Consider the following 27,906-nt stretch of genomic DNA (forward strand, 5'->3'; position numbering starts at 1 on the left):
ATAAGCATTTATAAACATTTATGGTGAGTTATGTCAGTTGTCATTACAAGCCTATGTAGGCATTGTGTAGCCTTATGACCAGCACGCTACAGTACAGTGTTAACAAGAGTTGTTCCATAAAAATGTATCACTTTTCTTTATGTTGATATGAAATAAATGCACCAAGTGTTTCTCTACAAAGTGATGCAGCATGTCAAAATAAAAGCCCTCTTGACAAAGTGTGACAAAATAAAAGTCTTGTGTAGGAAAGTGTATCTAACTCCGTTGTGCCTCACCCCAACTCCATCAGGAAATAACTACTTCACACTTTTACATCACTTTATATAAATTTAAAGCAGGCTAAAGAATAAAGATGATAATGATTTGGGGTAATCTAGTGTAATATGTGTATAGTTGTCAGTTAAAGGAATCCCGCAGGGCCCGATTTCTGAACATTTTGGTTATTTTTCTGCTCATGCACACCTGATTCAGCTAATCAGTTCATTACCAGCTTAGATTGGTGAAATCACCAAAAATGACCTCAAATAAATTAGAGGTTCAATAAGAAATACTCAAGAACATCTCATGAAATTAGACACATCATGTCTTGGACTGAACTGTTCAAATACAGAATTCTATTCAAAAATGCTGTACGTCCATTTGTAACAATTTTGGATATATGTTATTAAAAAATGTAAACTTATATATAAGAGCATACATTTACACATCTCTGATAAAGGCAATATTAATCTGATATTTAGGGTTAGGAGTTTAACATTAGGGTTAGAGTGAGTGTTAGTGCCACCTTAAGTTCCATTTAAGTTGCATATAAGTTTACACCCACCATCATAACAAAACACAATCTACAGAACAGCACTTTGTCTACCTTCTGCTGTTCCATTTGTGTTTTCACTGAGTCTTTCACTGTAGGCTCAGAGCTCCAGGACGCTGCTGTCTTCTTCATGTCCTCCAGCCACTGCAGCATGGACTCAGCCTCATCATGGGCTCCTCGCACCTTCTGCAGTAGGGCGTTTAACTCTGAGGACCGGCCCTTCAGCAGATCGCCAAGGTTCCTGTAACCCTCGCTGACGCATGACATGTTCTGCTGCACCAGCATCAGCTCTGCGGGAAGCCAAAAACCAGACTGTCCTGTCACCATCTTAACCTCAACAATCCACAGCTCACTGTAAACATCCGTGCCAAGAAGGGCAAACAAAACATATACATGCCCTCATGGTTTCTGTCTCAGGAAATGAGCAGACACAAATCTCCTAACCACCATATATATATATATATATCCAGATGCTGAATGGTATTGCTGAATGGTATTCATATTTATAGTGCTTTGCAGACGTTCTTATTCAAAGGGACTTACACTTATCATGTTACAGACACAGGGTAATATAATGCTAAGAATCTTACCCAAAGCCTTTTCAAGAGATTCAAGAGTTTTATTGTCATACGCACAGCAGAAATAGCACAGTGTGTGTGTGTATATATATATATATATATATATATATATATATATATATATATATACACACACACACACACACACAATGCCGGCCCACTCTTTGCAGCTATAACAGCTTCACCTCTTCTGGGAAGGCTTTGCACAAGGGTTAGGAGTGTGTTTATGGGAATTTTTGACCGTTCTTCCAGAAGTGCATTTGTGAGGTCAGACACACTGATGTTGACTGAGAAGGCCTGGCTCACAGTCTCTGCTCTAATTCATCCTAAAGGTGTTCTGTCAGGTTGACGTCAGGACTCTGTGCAGGTCAGTCAAGTTCTTCCACACCAAACTTGCTCATCCATGTCTTTATGGACCTTGCTTTGTGCACTGATGCACAGTCATGTTGGAACAGGAAGTTCCCACAAAGTTGCGAGCATGAAATTGTCCAAAATCTCTTGGTGCTGAAACATTAAGAGTTCCTTTCACTGGAACTGGAAGGGGCTGAGCTTAACTCCTGAAAAACAACCCCATACCATAATCCCCCCTCCACCAAACTTTACATTTGGCACAATGCAGTCAGACAAGTACCATTTTCCTGGCAACCGCCAAACCCAGATGGAGATGCGTGATTCATCACACCAGAGAACACGTCTCCACTGCTCTAGAGTCCAGTGGTGGCGCTTTACACCACTACAATCGATGCTTTGCATTGTACTTGGTGATGTAAGGCTTGGATGCAGCTGCTCGGCCATGGAAACCCATTCCATGAAGCTCTCTATACTGTTTTTGAGCTAATCTGATGGTCAAAAAGTTTGGAGGTCTGTAGCGATTGACTCTGCAGAAAGTTGGTGACCTCTGCGCACTATGAATATAAAATTTTATGTCCATATCATGCAGCCTTTACACTTAATGATATAGCATCCTTGCCAGGAATTGAACCTGCCATGTGGACAGCAGTGACGTAACCCACTATGCTATATTTACAGATGTTTAAACCCTCTGGAGAGATGCCGTAGGACATATAGTGAAATTTGTGAACTTTTACCTTTGCTAGTCAGATAGGCGTGGCCTCCTGGACCCGAGCCATTAGTCACTGGGACAGAAAAAGAGAGCATATTCCATCTGTTTGAGATCATGCTCGATAAACTGCACTGTGTGATCATGTCAGACAGAGTCATGCAGTAAGTGTGTGCATAAACTCCCAAAAATATTCTTAAGCAATACCTGATTTGTGATGCATTTTGGCTTTGGCTGGGGATGTCAAAACACTGATTAGGCTACACAGTGCAGATCCTTTACTATTTATATCCTGGACAGCGGGAGCTTTAGCGGTCCATTCTTCCAGCAAGCCCTGCAGGGAAAGAAATCCAGCTTGTAAAGCAGCTAACACACCAAAAATTCTAAATATGTGCCTGTAATGTCTTTGCCAACACTGCTAGAAGAACGACATACTTGAGCAGCACCAAGAAAGAGGAGAGCATTCAAATGAATTTTTGAGAACTGACAAAAAAACATTTTCATCCAAAATGTAACTGACATCCAAACAGTCTTTGATGCTCGCCTAGTTCTGGTTTCTGTAAGGGCTGGGCAATATGACAATATTTATTGTTGTCGTGATAAATTACATCACAAATCGTCTGTTCTGAGCACATATACTGTATAATGTCAGTGCTCAATACTTCACAACTGCATATTTGATTAAAAAGTAAGCATAAAGGCCTGTTTAACTGGACTGACTGCAGTGCAGTATGTGAAATGTTAAATGTCATCAACATAAAATCACTGTATTTATATTTATTGAATTTTTTCTAATAAGGCTTTTTCTGTTCCCACTTAAAGGATGTCAAGAAAAATAATCATGACACTTAGTGAATCATGATGTTCTATTTTTATCATATCACCACCTCTAGATTCTGTCCATGTAAATGTGTCTGTTTATTCTGGGAATCCTTTTCTTTTATATTGAGCCTATTTTGTGTTTCATCAACAGTTTTAACAGTTTGTTTAAACTTCATTTAACATTAGAAATATTTCAAGTTACAAACAAAGATGTGTTACAGAAAAAAGGGCAATTCCACCAACTTTTAATAACTTTCTGCATAATTTAACAGTAAATATGTATACAGACATCAGTTATAGAGAAACTTCCCAAGTCGGAATTGTTCATAGTGGTAGTGAAAGGAACCAGGCATCCACCACCAAAAGCTCCCTCAGAGAATGTAATTACATGAAATGGTAATGGATACACTGCCTGTTGCCTGAGACAATGTTTAATGTTAATTCTGAGAAAGTTTTTGATCTGTTCCATTCATGGTGGAGAGGTACACGCAGGGTCTTATAAGACAAAGAAACCATATATTTTGGATGTCACATCTGATGTGTAGTTGTCTGATATTAGGGCCTGATGTGTGGCTGTCTGATATTAGGGCCTGATGTGTGGCTGTCTGATATTAGGGCCTGATGTGTAGTTGTCTGATATTAGGGCCTGATGTGAGGTTGTCTGATATTACAGCCTGATGTGTAGATGTCTGATATTAAGACATGATGTGTGATTGTCTGATATTAGGGCCTGATGTGTGGTTGTCTGATATTAGGGCCTGATGTGAGGTTGTCTGATATTAAGGCCTGATGTGTGGTTGTCTGATATTAGGGCCTGATGTGTGGTTGTCTGATATTAGGGCCTGATGTGTGGTTGTCTGATATTAGGGCCTGATGTGTGGTTGTCTGATATTAGGGCCTGATGTGTAGTTGTCTGATATTAGGGCCTGATGTGAGGTTGTCTGATATTAGGGCCTGATGTGTAGTTGTCTGATATTAGGGCCTGATGTGTAGTTGTCTGATATTAGGGCCTGATGTGTGGTTGTCTGATATTAGGGCCTGATGTGTGGTTGTCTGATATTAGGGCCTGATGTGTAGTTGTCTGATATTAGGGCCTGATGTGTAGTTGTCTGATATTAGGACCTGATGTGTAGTTGTCAGATATTAGGACCTGATGTGTAGTTGTCAGATATTAGGACCTGATGTGTAGTTGTCTGATATTAAGGCCTGGTTGAAAAAGAATGTTCAGACAGTGCAAGCGCTCACTCACGTTGACTTTGTGCAGGTCCTTTCCCAGGCTCTGCTCACTGCAGTTGGGCTGAACCGCAGGCACTTGCTCCTTTGTCTCCTCCAGCCACTTCATTAGCACCCCTGCAGCTGCTTTGAAGTCACCCAGCTGGTCCTGGCAAGACAAAACCTCCTCCTCTCTGAAATGCACAGTGTCAGGAAACACATATTGTTAGATTGTTCATGACTCAGCAGTACCTCCACTGATGAGGCTAAACATGCAGGTGGCCTGTTTGTCATATTATTTTTGAAGATACTCTGATATACAACCCTAAGACAACTGTACCTGACTAAATTTTAACAAAAAAGGAAGGAAACAGTATTCCTGTGCAAAAATAGGAGGAATTAAAGGGGCCATATAATGAAAACTGTCCTTATTTTCTTCACTTATTTGTTTTCTTCTTCTTCTTCAAAAAAGTATTCGTATGTTTCAAAATTAGCCGTGCAGCTCTCCGTCCATGCACACCATATATGGAAAGTATGCTACAAAAACAACTTGTCTTGAAGTCACCACTTTTTGTGAGGCCAAGCAAACATTACATTTATAAAAACTGATCAGACATAACTTTCTGACCACCTCCTTGTTTCTATGCTCATTGTCCATTTTATCAGCTTCACTTACTCTACAGCAGTTCAGCCCCCAGTCACATATATCTGACATGTCTAAACAGCCTGTTCAAATGATAAGTTATCATGCAAATTATCACGTAAAAATAAATCAAGACTAAATCAAAACCTACATAAAAGGGAAAACATATAAGAAAATTGTAGGATACAGTCATATGCAAGTTTTGTTGATTTTGTATGTGAAAATGAGTCAATACATCCTCTACAGTGAACAACTTCAAAATAAATGCAAATTTTAGTCCACTAATTTTTCGCTGTTATCGGAAAAAATGGTAAAATCATTTTTTCTCCAAAAAAACCTCCAAAATGGTAACTTTACAGGAGAAGTAAAAAAACTACTTTACTTTTAATGTAAGTCATCGGAACTAGACATCTTTCCAAGACATTTTGAGACATTCTTTTAGTCCATTCTTCATGAAATTCACACACAATGTAAAAGGCTATAAGCCTTTTCAAATTATGTTGAAAACTAAAAAAGGTCAAAAATAGAGATAAAATATTTAGTTCCGACAGCAATGATTTATTATTATTACTGGAAAAATCAAACATAAAATATAGAATATGTCTCTGTAGAAAATCAACAACACATGGTTTAACCAGGGATGCCAAAACTTTTGCATCCATCAACTGCTTTGCATTTGACAGTATGGGCCATTTCAAACAAAGTGATTAAAGCATGGCTTGGGATTTAGGTTATCTACTCTAATACGGTCTTGGCCTGAAGGACACTTGAAGAACACTTACTTCTCTTTAATGGTGTCTCTGAAGGCGTTGAACGTGTTCGACAGGTTTGCCATTTTACCCTGAATCAGAGCTTTACTTCCTTCCAGGCCTGAGCTGGAGAGCTCTTTAGACAGCATCTGCAGGGTCTCCATGTCCTTTACATGTTCAGCCAACTCTTCATTTGTGTCCTAAATGCAGAAACGGAATGTTTTAGCATAAATCAAACTCATGGCTACATAAACTGTCTTGTGTGGTGAAAAATAGCACTTTGGGAAAGAATGTTTTTTTCAGTGAATATCTTGAGAAATACCTGCACCAGCTGAGAGAGCTCGTTTACGTTCTTTCCAGGTCCATCCGTCTCGCAGAGAGCCTGTGAGCGTTTCAACACAAACTGCTGCACCTTCTCGGACGTCTTCTCAAACTGCTCCACCTTCTCCTTCAGCTCCTCCATCTGCGACACCTTCTTCTTGTGCTTCTCGCAGGCGTCCGTAAAGCGCTGAGAGAGGCCCTCCATCTTGGTCTGGAGCAGAGCGGCTGCCGCTGGCTCTGCCGTCTCTGCAAACTTCTTCACCTTTGCCTTCATGGTGGAGATGCTGCTCTGCCTGCTGGAGATGTCCTGCTCCAGCGCCTGATCATGAATATACAAGGACAAACATTCTAAGTCACATTTAGCTTCAACTTTAATTGTACAGTTCCTATAAACTGGGATCCTTCAAGGAACAAAGTTTGAATAAAATAAATAAATAAATAAATAAAAATACAATCAGAGATTACATGTTTGGTTTCTGAAGGGAAAGAGTAAATAAGCATGACTGGCAGAAAAAAAAGAAGAAATTTTCACCTGATTTGCACTATGACCAAAACGATACTAACATTTTATGGCTGATACTGATACAGATTTAAAGGTACAGATTTGTTTCTAAATAGTCATAAAAAACAGTATCAACTAATATAATTGGATGCAAAAGCGTGGACACCCACAGTGATATTGCATATTGGTCACAGATTAAAAACTCTGACCAGAAAATAACAAAAAATAAAATCATCATTATGATCAGAGACAATCCACACCACATCCACACCTCAGACAGACTCCAACGGGGTGGGAATTTCCAGGCACCTCACAATTAGATTCAATTGTGATTCAGAGGCCGTGATGCAATTACAAAACAAATATTGATATGAGGACTTTGTAATTTTAACACAAAGTATTTGTGATGATCCATAATGAATTTACTTCCAATATCTTATAATAAAACAAATGAAAGTGGTTTAGCAAGTGAACTGGAAGGCTCTCATTCGTTTGTTTGGAGCACAAGACACCAGCTGCCACTGATCTGCGATAAAATGTGTTGTTATGGTGACATAGGATCTAGTGGCAGTGGATGTCCACGCAGAACGTTACAGCTGTCCTACCCATTTAATTCAGTGATTTTATAACTTTGTTTTAGGTCTCGTTGTACAGAGTTGGGGGGCACTGTGTCAGTGAAATATCTTCGAGACGGGACATGTGCAACATAGAGCAAAAGCCCTGGCTCTCAAAGACTGACAACTGGCATGCAGACTGTAGGTTGCCATAGCAACGCAGTCTCACCGAACTAGTAGTGAACAAAAAGGCAAAGAGAGAGATTTAAGATGAATATCTGGAGACGAAAGCACTTAATCGCATTTGGTTGCCTAGCTGGTTAAACCTGCAATGAGAGACTGTCAAACACTAAAAAGCTGTGAAGATGAAGTCGCTTCTCTATCGAGTTTTCCCCTTCCACCCTAAATGGTGCCAAGTTTACATTCACCGCCTTAGTCCGAATTTAAGAAGCTACTTCAGCCTCGTAAAACAGTCGAATGTTCGGAGACATTTTACAAGAAACTATTCAACTTTTGAGGAAAATTTTTCTGGCGGAGATGGGAGAAAAGCAGTCATAGCTGAGCTAAAGCTTAAAGCAGAGCAAAGTAAGTGTGTTTTTTTGTTTATATTTTGTAGCCTATAGTAATATATTATCACATACTGAGACATACTGAGCTTTAAATGTTGTGGCTCCCAAGGTGGTTTGATTTTTGTTGAAAGGACAAAATGGCTCTTAACATTTGGGTTGTTGACTCTTGACCTAACCTGGCTTTAATGCAGAGGCTGCCAGTTGTGTTTTTGTTATGTGCCGCCACAGACTGTCTACACTTCCGCACTTCCAAGTTCTGCCTTTTGCATTCCGTCAACATTATGACATAAATTAAGTATTTAGAAAAACAATTATTGACATTTATGAATCAATTCAGAATCGTTCACATTTTTTTTGTGTATATTTTCTGTATATTTAAATACTAAAGGGGGCTATGTGTCTAGGATTTTCTCTTACCTTCACACCTGTGTAAATGTGATGTGACAAACATGATTTGATAACAGGTGGGGTATTCGAAAGCAAAATCGGCTGCTCTTGGTGGGAAGACGTTACATACCGCCTCCTTGCTGAGTGCATCTGCGATGGTGTCTGAGTCCAGGGGCACGTGTGCTTCCTTCTCAAGGCTCTCCTCCACCTTCTCCATCCAGTTCATCATCTCATCCAGCCCATCCTGCACGCTCAGCGAGCGCGTCAGCGTCACCTGCAGCTTCTCGTTACGGTCACTCACTGATTTGGACAAGTTATCATACCTTTCCACAATGTCATCTGGAAACAGACAGTGTGCAGGCAAGTTAAATGTGGATACCAACATAATGCCATGTGAAAAAGTGCTCCAGCAGTATATTGTTAATGTATTTTCACTATGGACACGGTAAGATCACATACTATTCAGTGACATGTGTCCATGCCGCTTGAAAGGAACTTTAAATAGAAATTTTATAAAGGTCAAAGTGAGGATGACTCACCCACTGCTTCCTGAATCTCATCCTGATTGGTCAGTAGGTCTCCCTCCACAGCAATGAGAGCATCTGCTATTTTGCGAAGCATCTCCACTGCAGTCTGGTGGCCAGTGGTTTGCCCTTGAAGAGCCTGAAGTGGACAACTGTCTATTAGTGAGACTGTTAAGAGTTTCAATTTAAATCACTAATTTTTACCTGTATAATGCAGTATAATCATCAAAAATGGAATTAACTTAGATTTGTAATGGGATATATGTATTAAACAAATACATTAAAAGAGAAAAACAATACAAAAAAAGCATATTATTTAAACTGTAAGGATGCACCGTTCTGAATTTCTCTTCCGATACCAAGTGCAATACTTTTTCTTTCTTTAATTTAAATCTGTATACCTCATATAATGTGCTGTTACTACTGAAGAGTTCATTCTGAAACATAACATACCTATTTTAAAAACTTTGGCAATTCAGGATTTTTAAAATCGATATAAATCTAAATGTCTGAAATAATTATTTGAAGCTGATGTGAAAAACAGCATGGGAACTGCACAGGGCTTTTATTTTATCACAATTTGTTATGAGGGGCTAATATTTTTTATTTTACATCAGTAACATAACAGCAAAACACGAGAGGGCGTCCACGAGCAAATCACAAAAAGATGTGAGTGAATGCGGCTGAATGGCTAAAAACAGGAACATTTAACATCCTTTAATTTACTGCTACTGAGTGCTGATTGTTTGCCATTACTGCTACTGAGAGCTGACTGGTTAGCATTACTGCTACTGAGTGCTGATTGGCTGGCATTACTGCTACTGAGCACTGATTGGTTGGCATTACTGCTACTGAGTGCTGATTGGTTGGCAGTACTTTTACTGAGTGATGATTGGTTGGCATTACTGTTAATGAGTACTGATTTGTTGGCATTACTGCTACTGAGTGATGATTGGTTGCCATTACTGCCACTGAGTACTGATTGGGTGGCATTACTGCTACTGAGTACTGATTAGTTGCCAATACTGCTACTGAGCACTGATTGGTTGCCAGTACTGCTACTCAGTGGTGATTGGTTAGCATTAATGCTACTGAGCGCTGCTTGGTTGGCATTACATAACAGTAGTGCTAAAATAAATACGTTTAATAATAAAATACAAATAAAAACTGCAATTTGGCACAAACGCTACATAGAAACCCATTTATCCTTGGTTGAGAGCACCCTCTAGCATCAGACAAACCCTGAAGACAAGAATCCTGAAGAAATTCTCTGGTTTTATTGCCTCATACAAACAAGTTAGAATTGAATTCCATTAATAATAACACAAAGTGAGAATCTGAGGGTGTTTTGGAGAGACTCTCTTCTATTAGAGGACTTTATCCTAGAAACAGTATCATAAGTGGATCGTGACCGGCTGATACCTGATCTGTTTAAGACAATGCATTCCAAAAATATCACTGTCAATGAAAATAATAATGTTATCATTATAACAGTAGATATATCTACTATAGTATCATCAGTCTGGCTTATTGCTGCTCCACATATACTGAAATGAGCTGCAGGCCTGCTGACTGACAGAAGGAAATAATTGATTTAGAGATAATCAGGGCTCTGATGAGATCTCACACTAGAAATCGCATGCCAGCAGCCAGTGCCTCCAACTCTGTGCTCAGCTATTTGTGCCTTTCATGCCGCCGTGTGTTTTGAGAGGCCTATAAAAAGCTCTGTTGTTTTTAAAGAGAGTGGAAACACTGTATATGGAGAAGCTGGACTGCAGAGTAATGACCTCTCAGCCCTTCCGAGACTTAACAACGTGAGCAAATTCTGAACAGACAGTTGTGAGAACAGCTTTTCCACTCGCTGTTGTCTGAGTTAGATGGAAATATTTTGACTGAGGTGATGTAGCTGTGAATGCCGAGGGGAGTGTGCATGAGCGTGTCTCATGCCTTGGTATCTTCCAGCTGTCTCTGTAGTGTCTGTGGATCTGCAGCAATAGGTTCAGACAGCTGTCTTCTCGCCTCCTCCTCTGAATTATTCAGCCACGTCAACAGACCACCAGTAGCATCTTCATACTTCTTGTACTTGTCAACCACGTCTTTGAGGTTGGTTCCAAGCTGGTTGCACTGAAACAAAAGTACAGTTTGTTCAAGTACACATTTTAAATGAATACTTTTCAAATCATAATCTGTAACTAACAAATTAATTTACTAACAGTCTGGAACTTCTGGTCATGCAGAAAAACAAAAGTCCTTTTTATTTATTGGTATAGAAATGTCGCCATCTATTGGTTAAGACTATGAAGTGCTGTCCTATATCATACCATCATGTGCAGTAAATCCTGTACTTATAATAAAGTGCTTAATGAACTAAGTTGGGTATATTGCAACAATTTTAATTTTTTAACATAAATAGTGCACTCTGAGACCAAAATATAATGGCAACTGTGATAGAACTATCTAGTTAAACAGCTACACAATTATAGCTGATGCTTAAATATTGTATTGTTTGCAAAGTATTTTGATTTATTTGTTAAAAATCTGTTGCTTAACAATTTGGCAAACATCTACATTTGACAGGGGTAATTTTAAAAACTCTGCCTGTCATTTGAGTTCTACTGGCACAATAGGGCTCACAGTGCTTGGACCCCAATGATTACCACATGTGTTGTGATTGGCTCTAAATGGTTGTTTAGTGCTCACAGCACTTACAGTCTACAGAAATCAAGGTGATCAATTTCAGATGTAAGCTAAGTTTATACATATTAAGCATTTTTGCAACCACTGTCCAAATACGGATGACAGTAAGTCATACAGTGTCAAAAACCATATAAGCAAGTCTGTAAGAGTTTACCTTGCAGCTCCACACAGTTTGAGGCAAGTGAGCCATGGCTTATGGGGTGCTATTATGCTGAATGCTATCTGGTGGACTATAAGCTTCAATTACTTATTGGCTACATCAGCCTGGTAAATGTAAAGTACACCACCAAACATTTCTTGGCTGGTTGGCTATAATTGGGGAATGAAGAGCATTGCAGAGTTAGTGGTAGTTCCACACATACCTGGGTGTGCAGGGCTTTGTAGCGAGCAGTAGCAGAGTCCAGCTTCTCCTTCACTGTAGCACACGTTCCTGAGGTGTCCACCTCCGGCAATGCCTCTTTATCTCCAGACTCACCCTGGCTGCAGGTCTTGGCCACATCTAGCACCTTCTGGCCTGAGATGGTAATAAAACGCAGGTCTCCCTTGTGGGAGATCACGTCCTCATAGAAGCTCTTTTGCTTTTGAAGTTTCTCTTGCAGAACCTCCAACTGGCCAGCAGGAGCTCCCAGCTCCTCCACCTGCTCCTGAGCATGCTGCAGCCAGCTCTCAAACTCTGCACTGTCACCCTGGAACTTCCGCAGCTCCTCCTGTATGCTCTGCAACTGCTTTATCTGCTGCTCAGCCCGGGTCAGTGAGGCCTCGTAGCGGCTTCTAAGCTCCTGGATGTCCCTCTGGAGCTTCTCTTTCTCAGCAGGAGACAGAACTCCTGCCTGCTTGTCCAGCAGAGCCTGTGCTGACTGGGTGGCAATAATCAAGTCCTGCTGCTGGGAAAGGATCTCCTGGTGGTGAGACTGTAAAGTGAGAACAGGATATGACATACGCACATGCATGTGTGTATATATATATATATATATATATATATATATATATATATATATATACACACACACACACACACACACACACAGACACACACACACACACACACACCCCGATCAGATAACATCACGACCACCTCCTTGTTTCTACACTCATTGTCCATTTTTTCAGCTCCACTTACTCTATAGCTGCACTTTGTAGTTCTACAGTTACAGACTGTAGTCCATCTGTTTCTCTCATACTATGTTAGCCCCCTTTTACCCTGTTCTTCAGTGGTCAGGACCCCCATGGACCCTCACAGAGCAGGTACTATTTGGGTGGTGGATCATTCGCAGCACTGCAGTGACACTGACGTCATTGTGGTGTGTTAGTGTGTGTTGTGCTGGTGGATCAGAAACAGCAGTGCTGGTGAGTTTTTAAGCACTGTGTCCACTCACTGTCCACTTTTTTAGACACCTCTACCTTGTTGGTCCACCTTGTAGATGTAGACAGCAGCTCATGTATGTCAGAATAGTTTGTGTTGGGCATCCTCTAGTCCTTCATCAGTGGTCACAGGATGCTGTTGGTTGGATATTTTTGGCTGGTGGACTACTCTCAGTCCAGCAGTGACACTGAGGTGTTTAAAAACTCCAGCAGCACTGCTGTGTCTGATCGACTCAGACCAGCACAACACACACTAACACACCACCATCACGTCAGTGTTACTGCAGTGCTGAGAATGATCCACCATCCAAATAGTACCTGCTCTGTGAGGGTCCATGGGGGTCCTGACCACTGAAGAACATGCAGCACTACACATTTTATTTTAACAAGAAATATTAATAAGAAGAAAGCAGTTCTTTCTTATATAATGTAAACTCGGTTTCTGTCCAAATGGGCATTGTCGGCTTACCTTAACCTTCTCATACTGCTGGTTTAGATCCAACTCTCTGCTGTCTTCACTTTCCCCTGACCACTCTGGGCTATTATCTGTACTGTCCAGTTCATTTCCGTTAGGATCATCGTTGTGTCCAATCAGCCTTTTTCCTTGGGTGTCTACTGCCATGTTTCCATTCTGTTTGGACACTTGGTCCTTTTGCATTCCTTCCATCTCTTTCTCTTTCCCAATGTTGGATATCCAGTCTAAAAGACCCTCAATCTTGTTTTTGCTCTCTTCAAGCTGCTCCACGGCTGCAACCTAAACACAAAAACGATGATGATTTTCGGGGCAAAACTGACCTCAGTACTACGTTATCTAGTCGAGGGATGCACCAATATAGAAATTAAGAGCTGATGCTGACACACAAATAATTTAAATATAGAAAGAGGCTGCATTTACATTCGTACACATTCAAATGCAGTCTGCAAATACATAAAATAGTGATATGTTAGAGTAGTATCCCAGTCTAATGATTTGGCTTTTCCAAAGTACAACAAATACATAAACAAATACCAATTTAAAATAAAAATAATAAGTAATACTTTATTTGAAGGCTACCTATGTAGAGATAGACATGTATGAACACTAGATAATATTTATAAAACAGTGCTTGAACATTTAGAAACAGCTTATGCTGTTATTGGAAAGAGGACCTAAATTATTTGATCTGTTCTATATGTGTTAATGACCTTGTACTAGCCTAAAGGGCCTTAAAGTGATGTGTTTATGTGTTTGTTTTTGTTGATTTGTTGATGATTGCTGTGTTGTGTGTCATGTGTTATGAACTCTCTAAGTACACAGCTTTCACATAAAGTGTTACCATCATGCCTAAGCATTTGGCAAATGCAGATAATTGACTTTTAGGCATTGCCAAAACTGATATTTTTCGTATATTTGTGCATCCCAAATGTAAACACAAACTTTAATCATGACTTCTGACTATAATATATAATATAATATGTAAAGTACTAAAACACTAATGAATGCATTTAAACCTTCTCTGTCTCCTGTTTGATAGCCGTAGTCATAACTTTCTCCAGATCTTTCCTGGACTCCTCTGCTCTCTGGTTAAGCATATTGGCTTTGCTCTTAGCCTCTTCCAACTGGACCTCAATAGCGGTGATCTGCTCTGGTGTGAGTTTGCTCCGATTCTCCTCCAGGAACTTCTTAGTGCTGCTGATGACTTCATTCAAGGCACTTGCATTAGCCTGGATGTCTTTCTGCAAAGCCTGATCAGCCAAAGGAAACACTGTGTTTTATAACAGTCTGTGATTTACTACCAATAAAATTACGGATATTCAACAGAAAAGTTGAACATGGGTACACAATAGTTGTGTCCCAATTCAGGGGCTGCATTCTTCGGAGGCTGCATTTGAAGGCCAACTGCATTACAGCAGTGTGACTGGGCGGTCCCATTTCGAAGGCTGCTTCATATGCGGCCCAGAAATGTGTCCTTTTCCATGGCAATGATGGATCCAACGGGTGGATCCTTCACCAGCCAACATATCCCGAGATTTAGCACATGCCGCCGAGAATTCAAAAACACGGCTGTGTCAGCAGAGGAGCGAACGGCGGCTGAGGAGACACTTAAATTCAACCAATTAAAAAATGCTAAACATCAAAGTTTCTACTTCCACCTTTAAAGAACTTAAAAAGAACTTGACAGGAGCCCCGTTTCATGATGCAACGCTAAGGGCTGGAACAACGATATTGTGACGCAAACAGTAAATCCGCTGTAGAGCAGACAGGCTTTTTTTTTCGGTTCAGCCTTCGCGGGTTTACACAGCCTTCAAAGGGTGCAGCCTCTGAATTGAGACACACTGATTGTTTTTCACAGTAAAACAGATCAGTGTACAGACCTGGTGCTCCTGTTGGTACTGCTGGAGGTCTCCCACACTCTTTGCAAGTACAGCTTGTTGCTGGTGGCCAATGAGGCGATTCTCAGTCTGTGTTAGGTCATCACACATCTCCTGAAGCTTGGCTACAAACTCCTTCTGCTTTTCCCCTGCAGTCTAGCAGCACAAAGAGCAAGTTTTAAAAAAAGAAGATTCTTTAAAAAAACATTATTTCACGTGAACAGTTATGATTACACAATGACAACACATCTGAGTATGCTGTAAACATGCTAGCCATCCAAACGGTTCAGTTATTGGGCCAAAATGACAAAGACAAAAGCACACAGGTAGAAGTTCTCTTGGCTGTGTTAGTGCTGACGTGTTGGAAAGCATTCCACAGTGTCAAATTTGGTCCTTGGGAGTAAGAGCTGATTCCTTCAAGCCTAGGAAAAGGTGAACGCCATCAGAAAACAGTAAGATGTGGCTGTGATCAAGCATTGGCCTTTTTGTGCTGTTAAAGAACTCATGCAAAGACAGACAGATGACATCTAGACATTCGGTCAATGTCAGTTTACAATACATCACAAAAATATTAATTAAATCTGTAAATAAATATCAGAATATTAGAGGCTTAATACATCAAATGCATTTTCAAAATCAATTAATTCATTCTCAATAAACCCCAGCAGGATGCAGAGACCTGCTGCAGACTCTCATCTTCGCGGATCTCCAAGTGGAGGTCCAGTGTGTGTCTCTGAGTGAACACTCGGTCCATCAGCTCTTTAAAGGCCCTCTGTGTGGCACTCAGAGATTTCAGTAGCTGTCTGTTCTGAGCCGGACTCAGGAACTGAGCATGCTCAGAGATAAAGTACTGGACGTCAAAAGCTGTGTCCTCCAAATGCTGTCGAGTTCCAGATAGGTTTTTTTCCAGGTCCTGAATGAGAGGAGGAACAAATAGGGTTTAGATGTGTATATGGTCAGTGACATAATGTGCATTTTCAGTCTCCAAGTTCATTTCCTGCCAAATAATTTAGTAAATACATGCATAAACATAAAACGTATGTTTAAGCAATATATCATGAGAGGGAGTGTGTTATCCACAATATCACACAATCTCAAGTGTTCTATTGCTTTTATACAACAGTTAAATAAATAGTAAGTTAAAAGTAAATAAAAAGTAAGAAATTAATAAACTGGGCTGTGAACGCAGCGTTTAATATGTTTTAATTTTCACAGCTCCTTCCTCCAAATTACAGTTCCATAACACGCACCTTGTGGCTACGTCAGAGTAACAAACTAAACTGAGCCATAAAACTACCACAATATCAAGTTCAGCTCAGTTTTGTCAGTTTTTCCAGATCAGTATTAATGTTGTTTTGCTCCAGTCAGTCTGTAAAGCATCTTACAGCCTATTTGTTTGGCGAATGGTCTCGGGTTCATTTCTGGCTGATTCCAGGTTGTTTAGCTGTTCTTCTGTCACAGCTGCCGACTGAAAAGCTGCTCAGTGGTGATGACAGTTTGGGAATTTAGTGTCGTCTCATCTTCAGAGTCTGACCAAATCGGCTGTCGGTCAAATGTGATCTTAAAAGTGTCAGTTTTTTGTTTGCAGCAAAGTAAGAAGTAAAAACGTTAAAATGGCTTCAGTGTCTCCTACAGCTGTCAAAATCGTTGCTTAGAAACGGCATCTCAGCAAAGTGAGTGTTTTTTGAAAAAATTATGCTGTTATGGTAAATTACAGCACAGTTAGAACGCTTCTCAACCAATCAGCTTGCGTGGCTGGAACTAACTGTTGTATAATACGTGTTAATGCTTCCCCAATGTAAGGTAGTAGGACTGTACGTCTACAGATGCACATTAAGTAAGGTGTTGACTGGTCATAAATAAAATACGTTTGGAAAGTCTTTATATTTCATACATCCTTTAAAATCACATGGCCCAACCTACAACACAGGACTTTAGCTCTGATATTTTTGAGTCATGGATTGGCTGGATGAGTTTATTAATTTACGTAATGTCACCCCAGGAAGACCACAAACTTTTGCTATTATATTTTTTCTATTTATTGGACAAATTTACAGTCCTATGCAAAATTTGAAACAGCCCTGATCAAAGTACATGCTTTTATTGTGTTTTATTGTGTTTGTGCTTAAGTGACAAGAAGTAAATACATCCTCCACAGAAAACACACTGCACACTTTAATGCACAGCTGATGTTTATTGCTGAATTTAGCATATTGGTGAAAAAAGTAAAATACAGAATTTGTCCTGTTCAAAGGCTATTTCACATTTAGGCTAGAAAATCAACAAAACATGTAACTTGACTTGGGTATCCAAACTTTTGCAGATGACTGTATGTATAAACTTAAGCTCAAGGACAAAGGTTTATTTAGGGTCCAAGTACAAAGGCTAGTTTATACATGTTTTCAGTAGTGTGTAGTAGTTTCAGTAATGTGGTTGTGCCACCTGACAGTGAGTTCTTAGGTTACACCATATGTGTGGGCGGTAAAAACCAAATGAAAATAAAATAAAATAAAAAACTCACTCTGTACTATTGTAAAATCTAAAAAAAATCACTATAGTTAGTAGATTCTTACTAAAACAAAATGTTTCAGCAAGTGCATTTTTAATAAGATAGTTTTCATTTATTGTTTCAAATATTTGTCAGTGACCCATGGTTAAAAATCTAACATTATACTCTTTTCTAATAAAAGTCTTAAGATTTTATCTTAAGATTAACTCCATTTGTAACTTAATTTTACAATAATTTAAATTAACTTTACAGATAGCTGTGAACCACAGAACAACATGAGCTAGTTTGCCTTTGACTAATAAATCTGAAGGATTTAAAAAGTTACCTTATTTTGCTGAATCCTGTATTTAACTGTCTCCAGGTCATCAGTGTTCATGATGTCAAGCTTACATACCATCTCATAATTATCTTCAATACAAGCTGACAGTTTATCAAGGCGGCTGAGAAAATCCTGATATGTGGACTCCAACTTCGTCTGAAACACATTCAAGCAAGGACAGTGAATTTATGACCTTTCAATCAAAGCCAAATCCCTGAGTTTTGTCACCACTGTGGCTATATCTTCTAATCCTGTCCACTTTTTCGGACACTGACCTTTGCTGCATCAATGGCCTGAAGAATTGCATTACTTCTCTCAGCTGATAACTGGCAAACATCTGAGAAAGTATTTTGCAAATCTACAAAGACTGCAGCCAAATCCTGGTGGATCTGCGTGGGGGTGAGCTCATCAGCAGAATTTAGAAGCAGTTCAGCTATCCCCATATCTGGGGTTAAAATGCCTGGAAAAGCAGCAAGCTGTGTCTCCAAAGACTAGAAAGAAAATGTGTGGGATTAGACAAAGCAGAAAAAGGAAAGAGAAATAGAACGGAGAGAGATGAAAACATGCCCAAGCACCTAAGCAGACAGAGAAAGTCTCAAGAAAGTACGCAAAAAAGGCATTTAAGCATTTGCTAAAGGACAAACCTGAGCTTCTTGTAGCTGACCGTGTAAACCCTCAAGGTCAGTAGTCAAAGGGCTCTGGGTCAACAAATCATTTCTAATATCCTCAAGAGCATCATGGTGGTCCTGGAGTTTTCCAATGCACTCCAAATAATTCTGAGTGGAATATCTCTGTAAAATACAGAAATGAAGACACATTTATTCTGTTGGTTCTCATATGTACTAAAACCAAATTGTTAAAACACCCTTTCTTACTTTCTGCAATATAACACAGCAAAAAATGGTATCCTATCACCATCAATGGCATTGCTATATCTAATATCTATATCTAATATATCTCATTTTTGTAAGCTTATTATAAGATTATTTTAATTAATTCTAGATTTTTTTTACTTGTTTGATTGTTTTTACTTGTTTGGAATTATTTCACTATATTGACAGATAATGTGCTCATTTTAATATACTATTTATCAGCAAAGAGAGATCATTTAGAAGCAAGTTAAATAATCTAATAATAATGTTACAACAAGATGCTATCTTTAAAGGTGTTTTATCATAAACAGCGAGAAAAATGAAGATTGGTATATGTATATATATATATTTTTTATAAAAAATATAAAAGTGAATGGGCAGCTTAGTTTATATATAGACTGAGGAGTGAAAGACAAATTTTAAGCATTGTTTACATAATACGTCAACTACATTTATGGATGGTGTGGGTCCTTGTAAAACAAAACTTCTGATTCTATGTCTAAACTAAACTGTAGTACAAATGTACTTCAAGCTGACTCACTCTGGGTGTGACTGGGTCCTCCTCCATGTTCTCAGGGATTGGTGATGATGTCTCAAAGGGCTGCTGAGACAAAACTGATTCAAAGACATCATCTTTACAGAGTTCCCTCATAGCTGTGGCCTCCATCTCAGTGCTTTCTGAACATGTGCCATCACCTGACTTAGATGTGCTTGCCAGGAGACCACTGAGGTTCCCAAGGAGTGCTTTCAGCACTGCTGGGTCTTTGCACTCAGAAATTCCCTGAATCACCTCCAAAAGTTGAGACTGCTTTAAAACTGGAAGCCTTTGTTCATGACCATCACCACACCCACTTTCTGTATTCATTCCCTCATGCTTCTTCAAATCTTGGAGCAAATCTGGATCATTGCTTTCAACAAGGCCTTGAAGGACAGACTCACTGGATCCACCTTGCGTGGCATGCTGAATGAGATGAACAATGCTGTCAAGGGCTTCAGTTTGGGTTCTCTGGATCTCATTCTCACTAGCTGCTTCACTGAAATATGAGCGGTCGTCACTTTTAGGGGGAACTTTTCTCAAATCCTGTGCCTTTGAAGGCTTGGCATCTCCACTGCATGGTTCAACACCATCTGTGTTTTGGGATGTATTAAAATAAAGCCGAGTTTTGTCAGATGAATTTGGTAACACGGAATCAGGCTGCAATTCTGCAGATTTTGATCGTTGTACTCCCATATCATAAGCTGGGTCTGATGCTGACTCTACAATTTTATCTGACACATTTTGGGAAACTGTTGTTTCGTATCTGTTGGTAATGGCACTGGAGGAGTCTAATTTAGGCATCTTGGACTCAATGGCAGCTGGCTCTGCCTCATCTGGGGCCTGGAAGTAAGACTGGGTGGGGTGCTCGACAAATTGCTGTAAGTTACTGGTATCTCCAATTTCAGTGTTGCTGAGAGTTACATCTGGCAACAAGGTCAAGGGTGGCATCACTGGTGTAATGTCTCTGGAGAAAACTTGTGAAATGTCCATAAGTTTAGATGTTTCAACATTGGTGGTGGAATCCTTACGGTGTTCCTTATGGTCCACAATTTCAACGTGACTGGATTGGAACTGTTTCAACACTTCAGAGCTCTTAGCTTCATCTGACTTGCTTTCGTGCTCAGGTTCTTTTGCACTCATGCTATTCTCTGTAATGGGACACTGACTGGGATTTGTTTGACCATTCTGTGAATGAGGCAGTACATTGAGGTCCAGATGTTGCTCATCTTGACTTTTTTTCCCTGAGGCTCTCTGCTCTGCTAACTGAGATGATGTGGCACATGAGGATAAATATGGCTGATGATCCTTTATTGTATTGACATCTTCATTCCCTGAGAGTAAAGTTTTTAATTGGGTAGAATATATATCGCTGGTGGACGTCCTTGCCATCTGCTGTGACTCACTGAATTGACTCAAGTTCAGTAAACTGAACCTTTCACCTGAGCAAATATCACTTTCCGATGAACAGGACATCCCAGAGTTGCTCTGAACAGGGCTTACCATCAGGTTTACTGCTGCCTCACTGTCTCTGTCTAAAGGAACTTTGTGCAATGCAATGTAAGAAACTCCACCCTTTTCTGCCTCTTTTTGTGTTACATTGCCAAACAGCATGGAATTTCTATCAGCTTCAAGATCCAAATTTTGGCAATCCTGTGAATCTTGGGTGTGAACAATGTGATCAATCACAGTCTCTTTCCCTGGATCAATACCAGCAGGTGCAAAGGTCTTAAAAGGGGTATTGCTTACTGTCTTTAATGATGAGCTCAGATTGCTGACCATTTGTGTTCTATCTATGGGTACACAAGTGGGCTCCTCCAATTTTTTCACGTCATTTTCAGCACTTGGCCTTTCTTCACTGAATTGCTCACCATGGAGGTCAAGCTTTTGGTCTCGCTCTTGTTGCATATTCTCAGCCTTCTCGTCATCCAACATGCCCAGGTGGTGTGCATCAGAGACATTGCGGATGCGGTTCCCCTCTGGATCAATGATGGCTTTCCGAACTGGCTCTGAATGAAGAACAACGTTGCAAAGGTAATCAGTAATCAGCCCCATCTCCCAGGCCTCAGTAACACTGATAGTTTTCCCAGAAGTGGGGTCATAGAAGCCACCTAGCAGGTTCTGCTGCTCCATGATTTGCAAGGCTACCTGAGGTGATATTGAACCTTGTAGCACAGCTTGTTTCAGCACTGATATTGCAATAGCAGGATTTTCTACAACATCATCTTTTTGAAGTTGTAGCGCTAGTACCTCTAACACAGTCTGTTCATCGATCAGGCCCTTATCAACAGCAGCATTAAGGTCATATTTCTTTCCAGATGTGACATCTAAAATGCCTCCTTCCTCTACTTGGCCCCTGAGAAGATGAACCGCATGGGCTCTCTCAAGCTTGTCATTCCACGTGACTTCACATTGTGGGTGTTCAGAGGTCATCTCAGCACTTTTATCTACTTCGGTGGACAGTATGGAACAGTCTGCAGGCTCTTCTGCTTGGCCTGTGTTTTCTGCATGATTAAGCTGTTCTTGATTGACATCTACTTTTGAAAGCAAGGTTGTTTCAGAGGCAGATTCAGAACAAATTTCAACAGAAGGTTGAACTAATGTATGGTCAGCATCATTTATTAGGGATTTAGAGAATGCATCTAGACTTGCAGCTTCCACAGAGGTACTCTTACATGAACTGTTGTCCAAGGAAGTGTTATTTTTTTCTCCTGAACTTGAGATGAGTTTGTCAGATCCAGTGGATTGCATACAATCTTCATTTTCATCCATATCCTCTATAGAGGTCTCTAAATCACTCTCTTCTGGAATCCTTTCGAGGGTCTTACCAGCATCCATGTTTTGCAAATCACTAAAGTGAGTAATGTAAACCTCACTTGAATCTTGAGGGATGTTCTCATCGAGAGATGAATGATGCAAATCTGGGTGTGAAATCTGGATTCCTATTGAAGGTTGAGCTAATGTGCTGATAGCGTCATTTGTCTGGTAGTTAGGGAATGTGTCTGATTGTGTAGTTTCCTCAGGGCCACTCTGATTCAATTTTATGTCAGTAACTGAAGCTTTATATGAACAATTCTTGGCTGAATTATTAAATGTTTCTCCTGGAACTGACACTACATTGTCTGGCCCAATAATTAAAGGTTTAATGCAAACTTCATTTCCAGTAGCAACCTCTATAGTCATCTCTAAACCACTGTCTTCTGGGATTGTCACTAGGGGCCTGTCAATATGGATTATTTCTAAATCACTAGTGTGCGTAATGTGAACATCCTGAGGAACATCCTTGTCCAGAGATGAATCATGTAAATCTGAATGTGAAATCTGCATTCCTTTAGAAGTCTGAGTTATGCTTTTGGCAGTGGTGTTTGTATGCTGCTTGGAGGATGCATCTAAAAGTGTAGTTTCCTCAGAGGCACTGCAAATTGCTTTAACCTCAGTAACTGAAGCCGTATGTGAACCATCATCTAAGGAATTGTTAAATATTTCTCCTGTAATTGATCCAGAAATTAATGATTTCAGGGAATCTTCATTTGCATCAGCCCCCTCTATTGAGATCTCTAAACTGCTCTCTTCTGGAATTCTCACTAGGGGTTTACCAATATGCATGATTTCCACATCACTATTGTGAGAAATATGCAACTCTTTCAAATTTTGATGGATGTCCTCATCCAGAGATGAATCATACAAAACTGAATGTGAAATCTGACTTCCCACAGAAGGCTGAGCTACCACACTGACCTCATCATTTCTTTGGTAGTTATGGAATACGTCTGAAAGTGGAGTTTCCTCAGACCCACCCTGTTTCATTTTCACCTCAGTAATTGCTTTATGTGAACAATTCTCTGATGAGTTGCTAAACATTTCTCCTGAAACTGACATGGGACTATCCAGTCCAGTAGTTAGAGGTTTTAAGCAAAATTTGCTTCCATCAGCACCATCTCTACTGATCTCTAAACCACTATCTTCTGGAATTCTTAATAGGGGCTTCCCAATATTCATGATTTCCAAATCACTAGTTTGAGTAACATGAAGCTCATTCCCATCTTGAGGGATGTCCTCATCCAGAGATGAATTGCGCAAATCGAAATATGAAATCTGTATATCATTTGTGTGGTACTTAGTAGATGCATCTGAAAATGTAGTTTCCTCTGGGGTACTCTGATTTGCCTTAATCTCTACATGTAAACCATTTTCTGATGAAATGTTGAGCATTTCTCCTGAAACTGATGCAAGCTCATCAGATCCAGCTGTTAGAGATTCCATACTAGCTTCATTTCCATCAGTCCCCTCTGTAGAGTTCTCTAAACCACTCTCCTCTGGAATTCTTGCTAGAGGCGTCTTAATATTCATGATTTCCAAATCACTAGTATAAGTAATGTGAAGCTCATTCCCACCCTGAAGGATGTCCTCATCCAGAGATAAATCTAAATGTGAAATTTGTGTTCCTGCAGAAGGCTGAGCTAATGTATTAACAGAACCATTTGCGTGGTACTTAGTAGATGCAACTGAAAGTGTAGGTTCCTCTAGGGCACTGTGATTTGCTTTAGTCTCTGTATGTGAGCCATTTTCTGAAGAACTGTTAAGTATTTCTCCTGAAACTGATGGTAGTTTGTCAGATCTAGCTGTTAGAGCTTCCACACTATCTTCATTTCCAACCACACCCTCTGTGGAGATCTCTAAACCACTCTCCGGTGGAATTCTTGTCACAGGCTGCTCAATATGCATGTTTGCCAAATCATTAGTGTGAGTAATGCAAACCTCATTCACATCCTGAGGGGCAACCTCATGCAGAAATGAATCATGCAAATTTGAATGTGAAATCTGCATCCCAATTAAAGGCTGGGTGAATACACTGACAGCATCATTTGTGTGGTTCTTAATGGATGAATCTGGAAGTATGGTTTCTATAGAAACACTCTGGCACATTTTTATCTCATCAACTAAAGATTTATGTGAGCCTTTCTCTGAAGAACTGTTAAATATTTCTTCTGAAATTGATGTTAACCTGTCAGATCCAGAAGTTAAAGATCTCATACAGTCTTCATTTCCATCACCACCTTCTATGCACATCTCTGAACCACTATCTTCTGGAATTCTTGCTAGGGGCTGCTCAATATTCACAATTTCCAGTTTACTAGCATGAGTAATGTGAAACTCATCTTGAGGGATGTCTTCATCCAGAGATGAACCATGCAAATCTGATTGGGAAATTTGCATTCCAATCAAAGGCTTGGCTAATACACTGACAGCATCATTTGTGTGGTTCTTAGAAGATGCATCGGGAAGCTTGGCTTCTACAGAAGCATCTACTGATGCTAGTCTATCAGATCCAGCAGTTAAAGATCTTATGCAGTCGTCATTTCCAACAGCACCTTCTAAGCACATCTCTGAACCACTTTCTGGAATTCTCGCTAGGGGTTTCTCAATATCCTTGATTTCCAAATTACTAGTGTAAACAATGTGCAACTCATTTATATCTTGAGGAATGTCCTCATACAGAGATGAATCATGCAAATCTGAATGTGAAATCTGTATTCCTACAGAAGACTGATCTAATGGATGGACAATGTCGGTTGTTTGGTACTTAGCGGATGCATGTGGAAGTGTAGACTCCTCAGGGACACTGTGATGTGCTTTAGTCTCAGTAACTGCAATCATATGTGAATCATTTGCTGAAGAACTGTTATATATTTCTCCTCTAACTGAGGTAAGCCTATCAAATCCAGTGGTTAGAGATGATACACAACCTTCATTTTCATCGGCACTGTCTACAGACATATCTGAATCCTTTTCTTCTTGAATTCTCACTTGAGGCTTGCCAATGTACATATTTTCCAAATCACCAGCATGGGTGTTGAGTGAGTGCGAAGGGATGTCCTGATCCAGGGATGAACCTTGGAAATCTGCATGTGGAATCTGCATTCCTACAGAAGGCTGAGTTAATGTTCTAGCAGTGTCATTTATGTGGTACTTGGAGAATGTACCTGAAAGTGTAGCTTCCTCAGAGTCACTCTGATTCAGATCTATCTCAGTAATTGAAATCTTTTCTAAACTACTGTCTGATGAACTATCAAATATTTCTCCCAAAAGTAATGCTAGCCTGTCAGATCCAGATGTTAAAGATCTGATACAATCTTCATTTCCAACAGCACCTTCTATGCACATCTCTGAATCACTATCTTCTGGAATTCTAGCTAGGGGCTTCTCAATATGCACGATTTCCAAATTTCTAGTGTGAGTAATGTGAAACTCATTCATATCTTGAGGGATATCCTGATCAAGAGATAGATCATGTAAATCTGTATGTGGAATCTGCATTCCTACAGAAGGCAGAGCTAATGCTCTAGCACTGTCATTTATATGGTACTTGGAGAACGTACTTGAAAGTGGAGCATCCTCACTCTGATTCACTTCTGTCTCAGTAATTGAGGTCTTTTCTGAGCCACTGTCTGATGAATTGTTAAATATTTCTCCTAAAACTGAGGTGGATCTGTCAGATCCGGTACTTAGGGATTTCATACGGCGCTTATTTCCATCAGCACCTTCTGTTGAGATCTCTAAACTACTCACTTTTGGAATGCCCGCTAGGGGCTTCTCAATATGCATGATTTCCAGATTGCTACTGTGAGTAATGTGGACTTCATTCACATCCTGAATAACGTCCTCATTAAAAGATGAATCATTGCAGTCTGAACATGAAATCTGCATGCCTATAGAGGGTTGGGCTGATGTACTGAGAGAGTAATTTGTGCTGTACTTAGAGGATGCGTCTGGAAGTGCAGTTTCCTTAGGAGCACTCCAATTTGTGAGCCGGTCAAATCCAGTAGCTAGAGGTTTTACACAATTTCCATCATCACCATCTACAGAGATCTCAGAGTCAGTTTCTTCTGAAATTTTTGTGAGGGGCTTCTCAATATGCCAGATTCCCAAATCTTTGCTGCATGTAGCATGAAGCTCAAGAGCATTCTCAGAAAAGTTCTCATCCACTGGTGAGTCATGCATAACCACTTGTGAAGGATCGTTCATTCCAGAGTCTGACACTTCGAGCAGCAATTTGGCCATTTTATTTAACTGTCCATCAAAGATCAAAAGTCTCTGACCTGATTTCGGATCCATGTAGCTGTTCATCATTAGATAGGAGATAAACAACTGTTTGAACTCTGAGGAAGAATGGGCACTTATGCTCCTTTCACCAACTTCCATTTCATCACTGGTACTTTGAGAGCCTTCAAGTTGAACCTCACGCATCACCAGCCAAGTTGAAAACCTGTCATTGAGATTGTCCACATCAGGAAATGTGTCTGGTATCTCTAACGTTTTCAACAACTCTTTTGTGTAAGTGTCGATCAAACCATTCCGTGTGGCAGAGTCAATATCAACCACTTCTGAGTTTTCTGGTATGTAAAGTGCTGCTATCTTGTGACGATGACATAGAAGTTCAGACGCCAGTTTATCAGTGATGATTTCATGCTGTACGGATGTTGAGACCGTGAGGATTTCTCCAGAGTGAGGCCATAGGAGGCCCATGAAACACTTCTGCCTCTCCAAAACTAGCAGAGCACTTCTAGAGCTCATTAAGTCACACTGAACAGCTTCATCAACTGTGAGTCTAGCTCCATTATGTGGATTCACAATGCCACCATTTTTGCTTTGGTGGCTCAGAATTCCACTGGCAGTGTCCTGATCAATAAGACCCTCAGATAAGGCCTCTTCTACTGTGAGTTTGCGGTTTGTTTTAGGGTCTACTATGCCTCCAGCAAACAGCTGTGCACTCAGCAGCCTGATCATGGTCTCTCGATCTATTAAACCCTCATGCACAGCCCTCAGGATGCTGATCTCCCTCCCAGATGTCAGAGATATCGTCCCATCTTTCCCAGACTTCACAGGAAGCAGCCGGAGACCTGTCTCCTCATGCACAATGCTCCTCTGCATGAGCTGAATGAGAGAGACTTTCTCAGCTGTGTTGGGGTCGATCAAATCCTTCCAACTATTCTGCCTTTCCAAAATTTTAACATAGAAAGAGTGAGGAATCAGGCCAAACTGGAAGGCCCGCTCTAGACTTAGGCACTCTCCAGTGTACGTTACGCGTAAGCCACCAGTAGCTAGCTGAATCTCAATGATCTTTATGGCTAGACGTTCAGAAATAGCCCCTTCATTCACAGCTGCTACCACTGGCAGGGGTTCTGATGCATAAGAAGCCTCCTGGATGGATCTATTGGCTCCATTCAAGTCCTGCAGTTGCTCATACATAGGCCCATCCACAAGGTTGTGCTTGAATGCATCTTCCAGGTCCAGACACATGCGAAATTCAGGTAAAATGAGTTCAGAGGTTATGAGCTGGGCCTCTAGGAGACTGAGCCCCGTGCTCTGGTCAATAAGACCATTCTGCACTGAGCGACACACAGACAGGATTGCTCCACTTCGCACATTTAGAATGCCTTCAATGACTTGGAACTCCTGCAATATAAGGAACAGTGTACAATGAAAATGTCTGTTGCAGAAACAAACCTCAGTTCCAAAAAAGTTGG

General features: G+C 40.3%; 1 protein-coding gene across 6 annotated transcripts in view; it reads right to left on the reverse strand.

Moving 5' to 3' along the window:
• Positions 1 to 27,906, reverse strand: part of dst (dystonin) — a 273,589-nt gene that overhangs the window by 79,579 nt on the left and 166,104 nt on the right. For 4 of the 6 annotated variants that reach the window (XM_037538379.1, XM_017694130.1, XM_017694127.2 and 1 more), the window contains 18 exons: positions 19,385 to 27,835; positions 18,616 to 18,762; positions 18,247 to 18,462; positions 17,978 to 18,127; positions 15,823 to 16,056; positions 15,147 to 15,299; positions 14,283 to 14,516; positions 13,261 to 13,545; positions 11,792 to 12,340; positions 10,680 to 10,856; positions 8,748 to 8,871; positions 8,339 to 8,547; positions 6,198 to 6,515; positions 5,909 to 6,075; positions 4,521 to 4,677; positions 2,657 to 2,783; positions 2,478 to 2,525; positions 866 to 1,101 (listed from right to left, as the gene is read on the reverse strand). In XM_037538379.1, the coding sequence (XP_037394276.1) occupies positions 866 to 1,101; positions 2,478 to 2,525; positions 2,657 to 2,783; positions 4,521 to 4,677; positions 5,909 to 6,075; positions 6,198 to 6,515; positions 8,339 to 8,547; positions 8,748 to 8,871; positions 10,680 to 10,856; positions 11,792 to 12,340; positions 13,261 to 13,545; positions 14,283 to 14,516; positions 15,147 to 15,299; positions 15,823 to 16,056; positions 17,978 to 18,127; positions 18,247 to 18,462; positions 18,616 to 18,762; positions 19,385 to 27,835 (11,982 nt within the window). The remainder of the gene's footprint in view (positions 1 to 865; positions 1,102 to 2,477; positions 2,526 to 2,656; positions 2,784 to 4,520; positions 4,678 to 5,908; positions 6,076 to 6,197; positions 6,516 to 8,338; positions 8,548 to 8,747; positions 8,872 to 10,679; positions 10,857 to 11,791; positions 12,341 to 13,260; positions 13,546 to 14,282; positions 14,517 to 15,146; positions 15,300 to 15,822; positions 16,057 to 17,977; positions 18,128 to 18,246; positions 18,463 to 18,615; positions 18,763 to 19,384; positions 27,836 to 27,906) is intronic. The other 2 variants (XM_037538377.1, XM_037538378.1) reach the window with 2 other exon arrangements.

This window comes from Pygocentrus nattereri, chromosome 5 (assembly GCF_015220715.1).
Source record: "Pygocentrus nattereri isolate fPygNat1 chromosome 5, fPygNat1.pri, whole genome shotgun sequence".
Classification (NCBI taxonomy): Eukaryota; Metazoa; Chordata; class Actinopteri; order Characiformes; family Serrasalmidae; genus Pygocentrus; species Pygocentrus nattereri.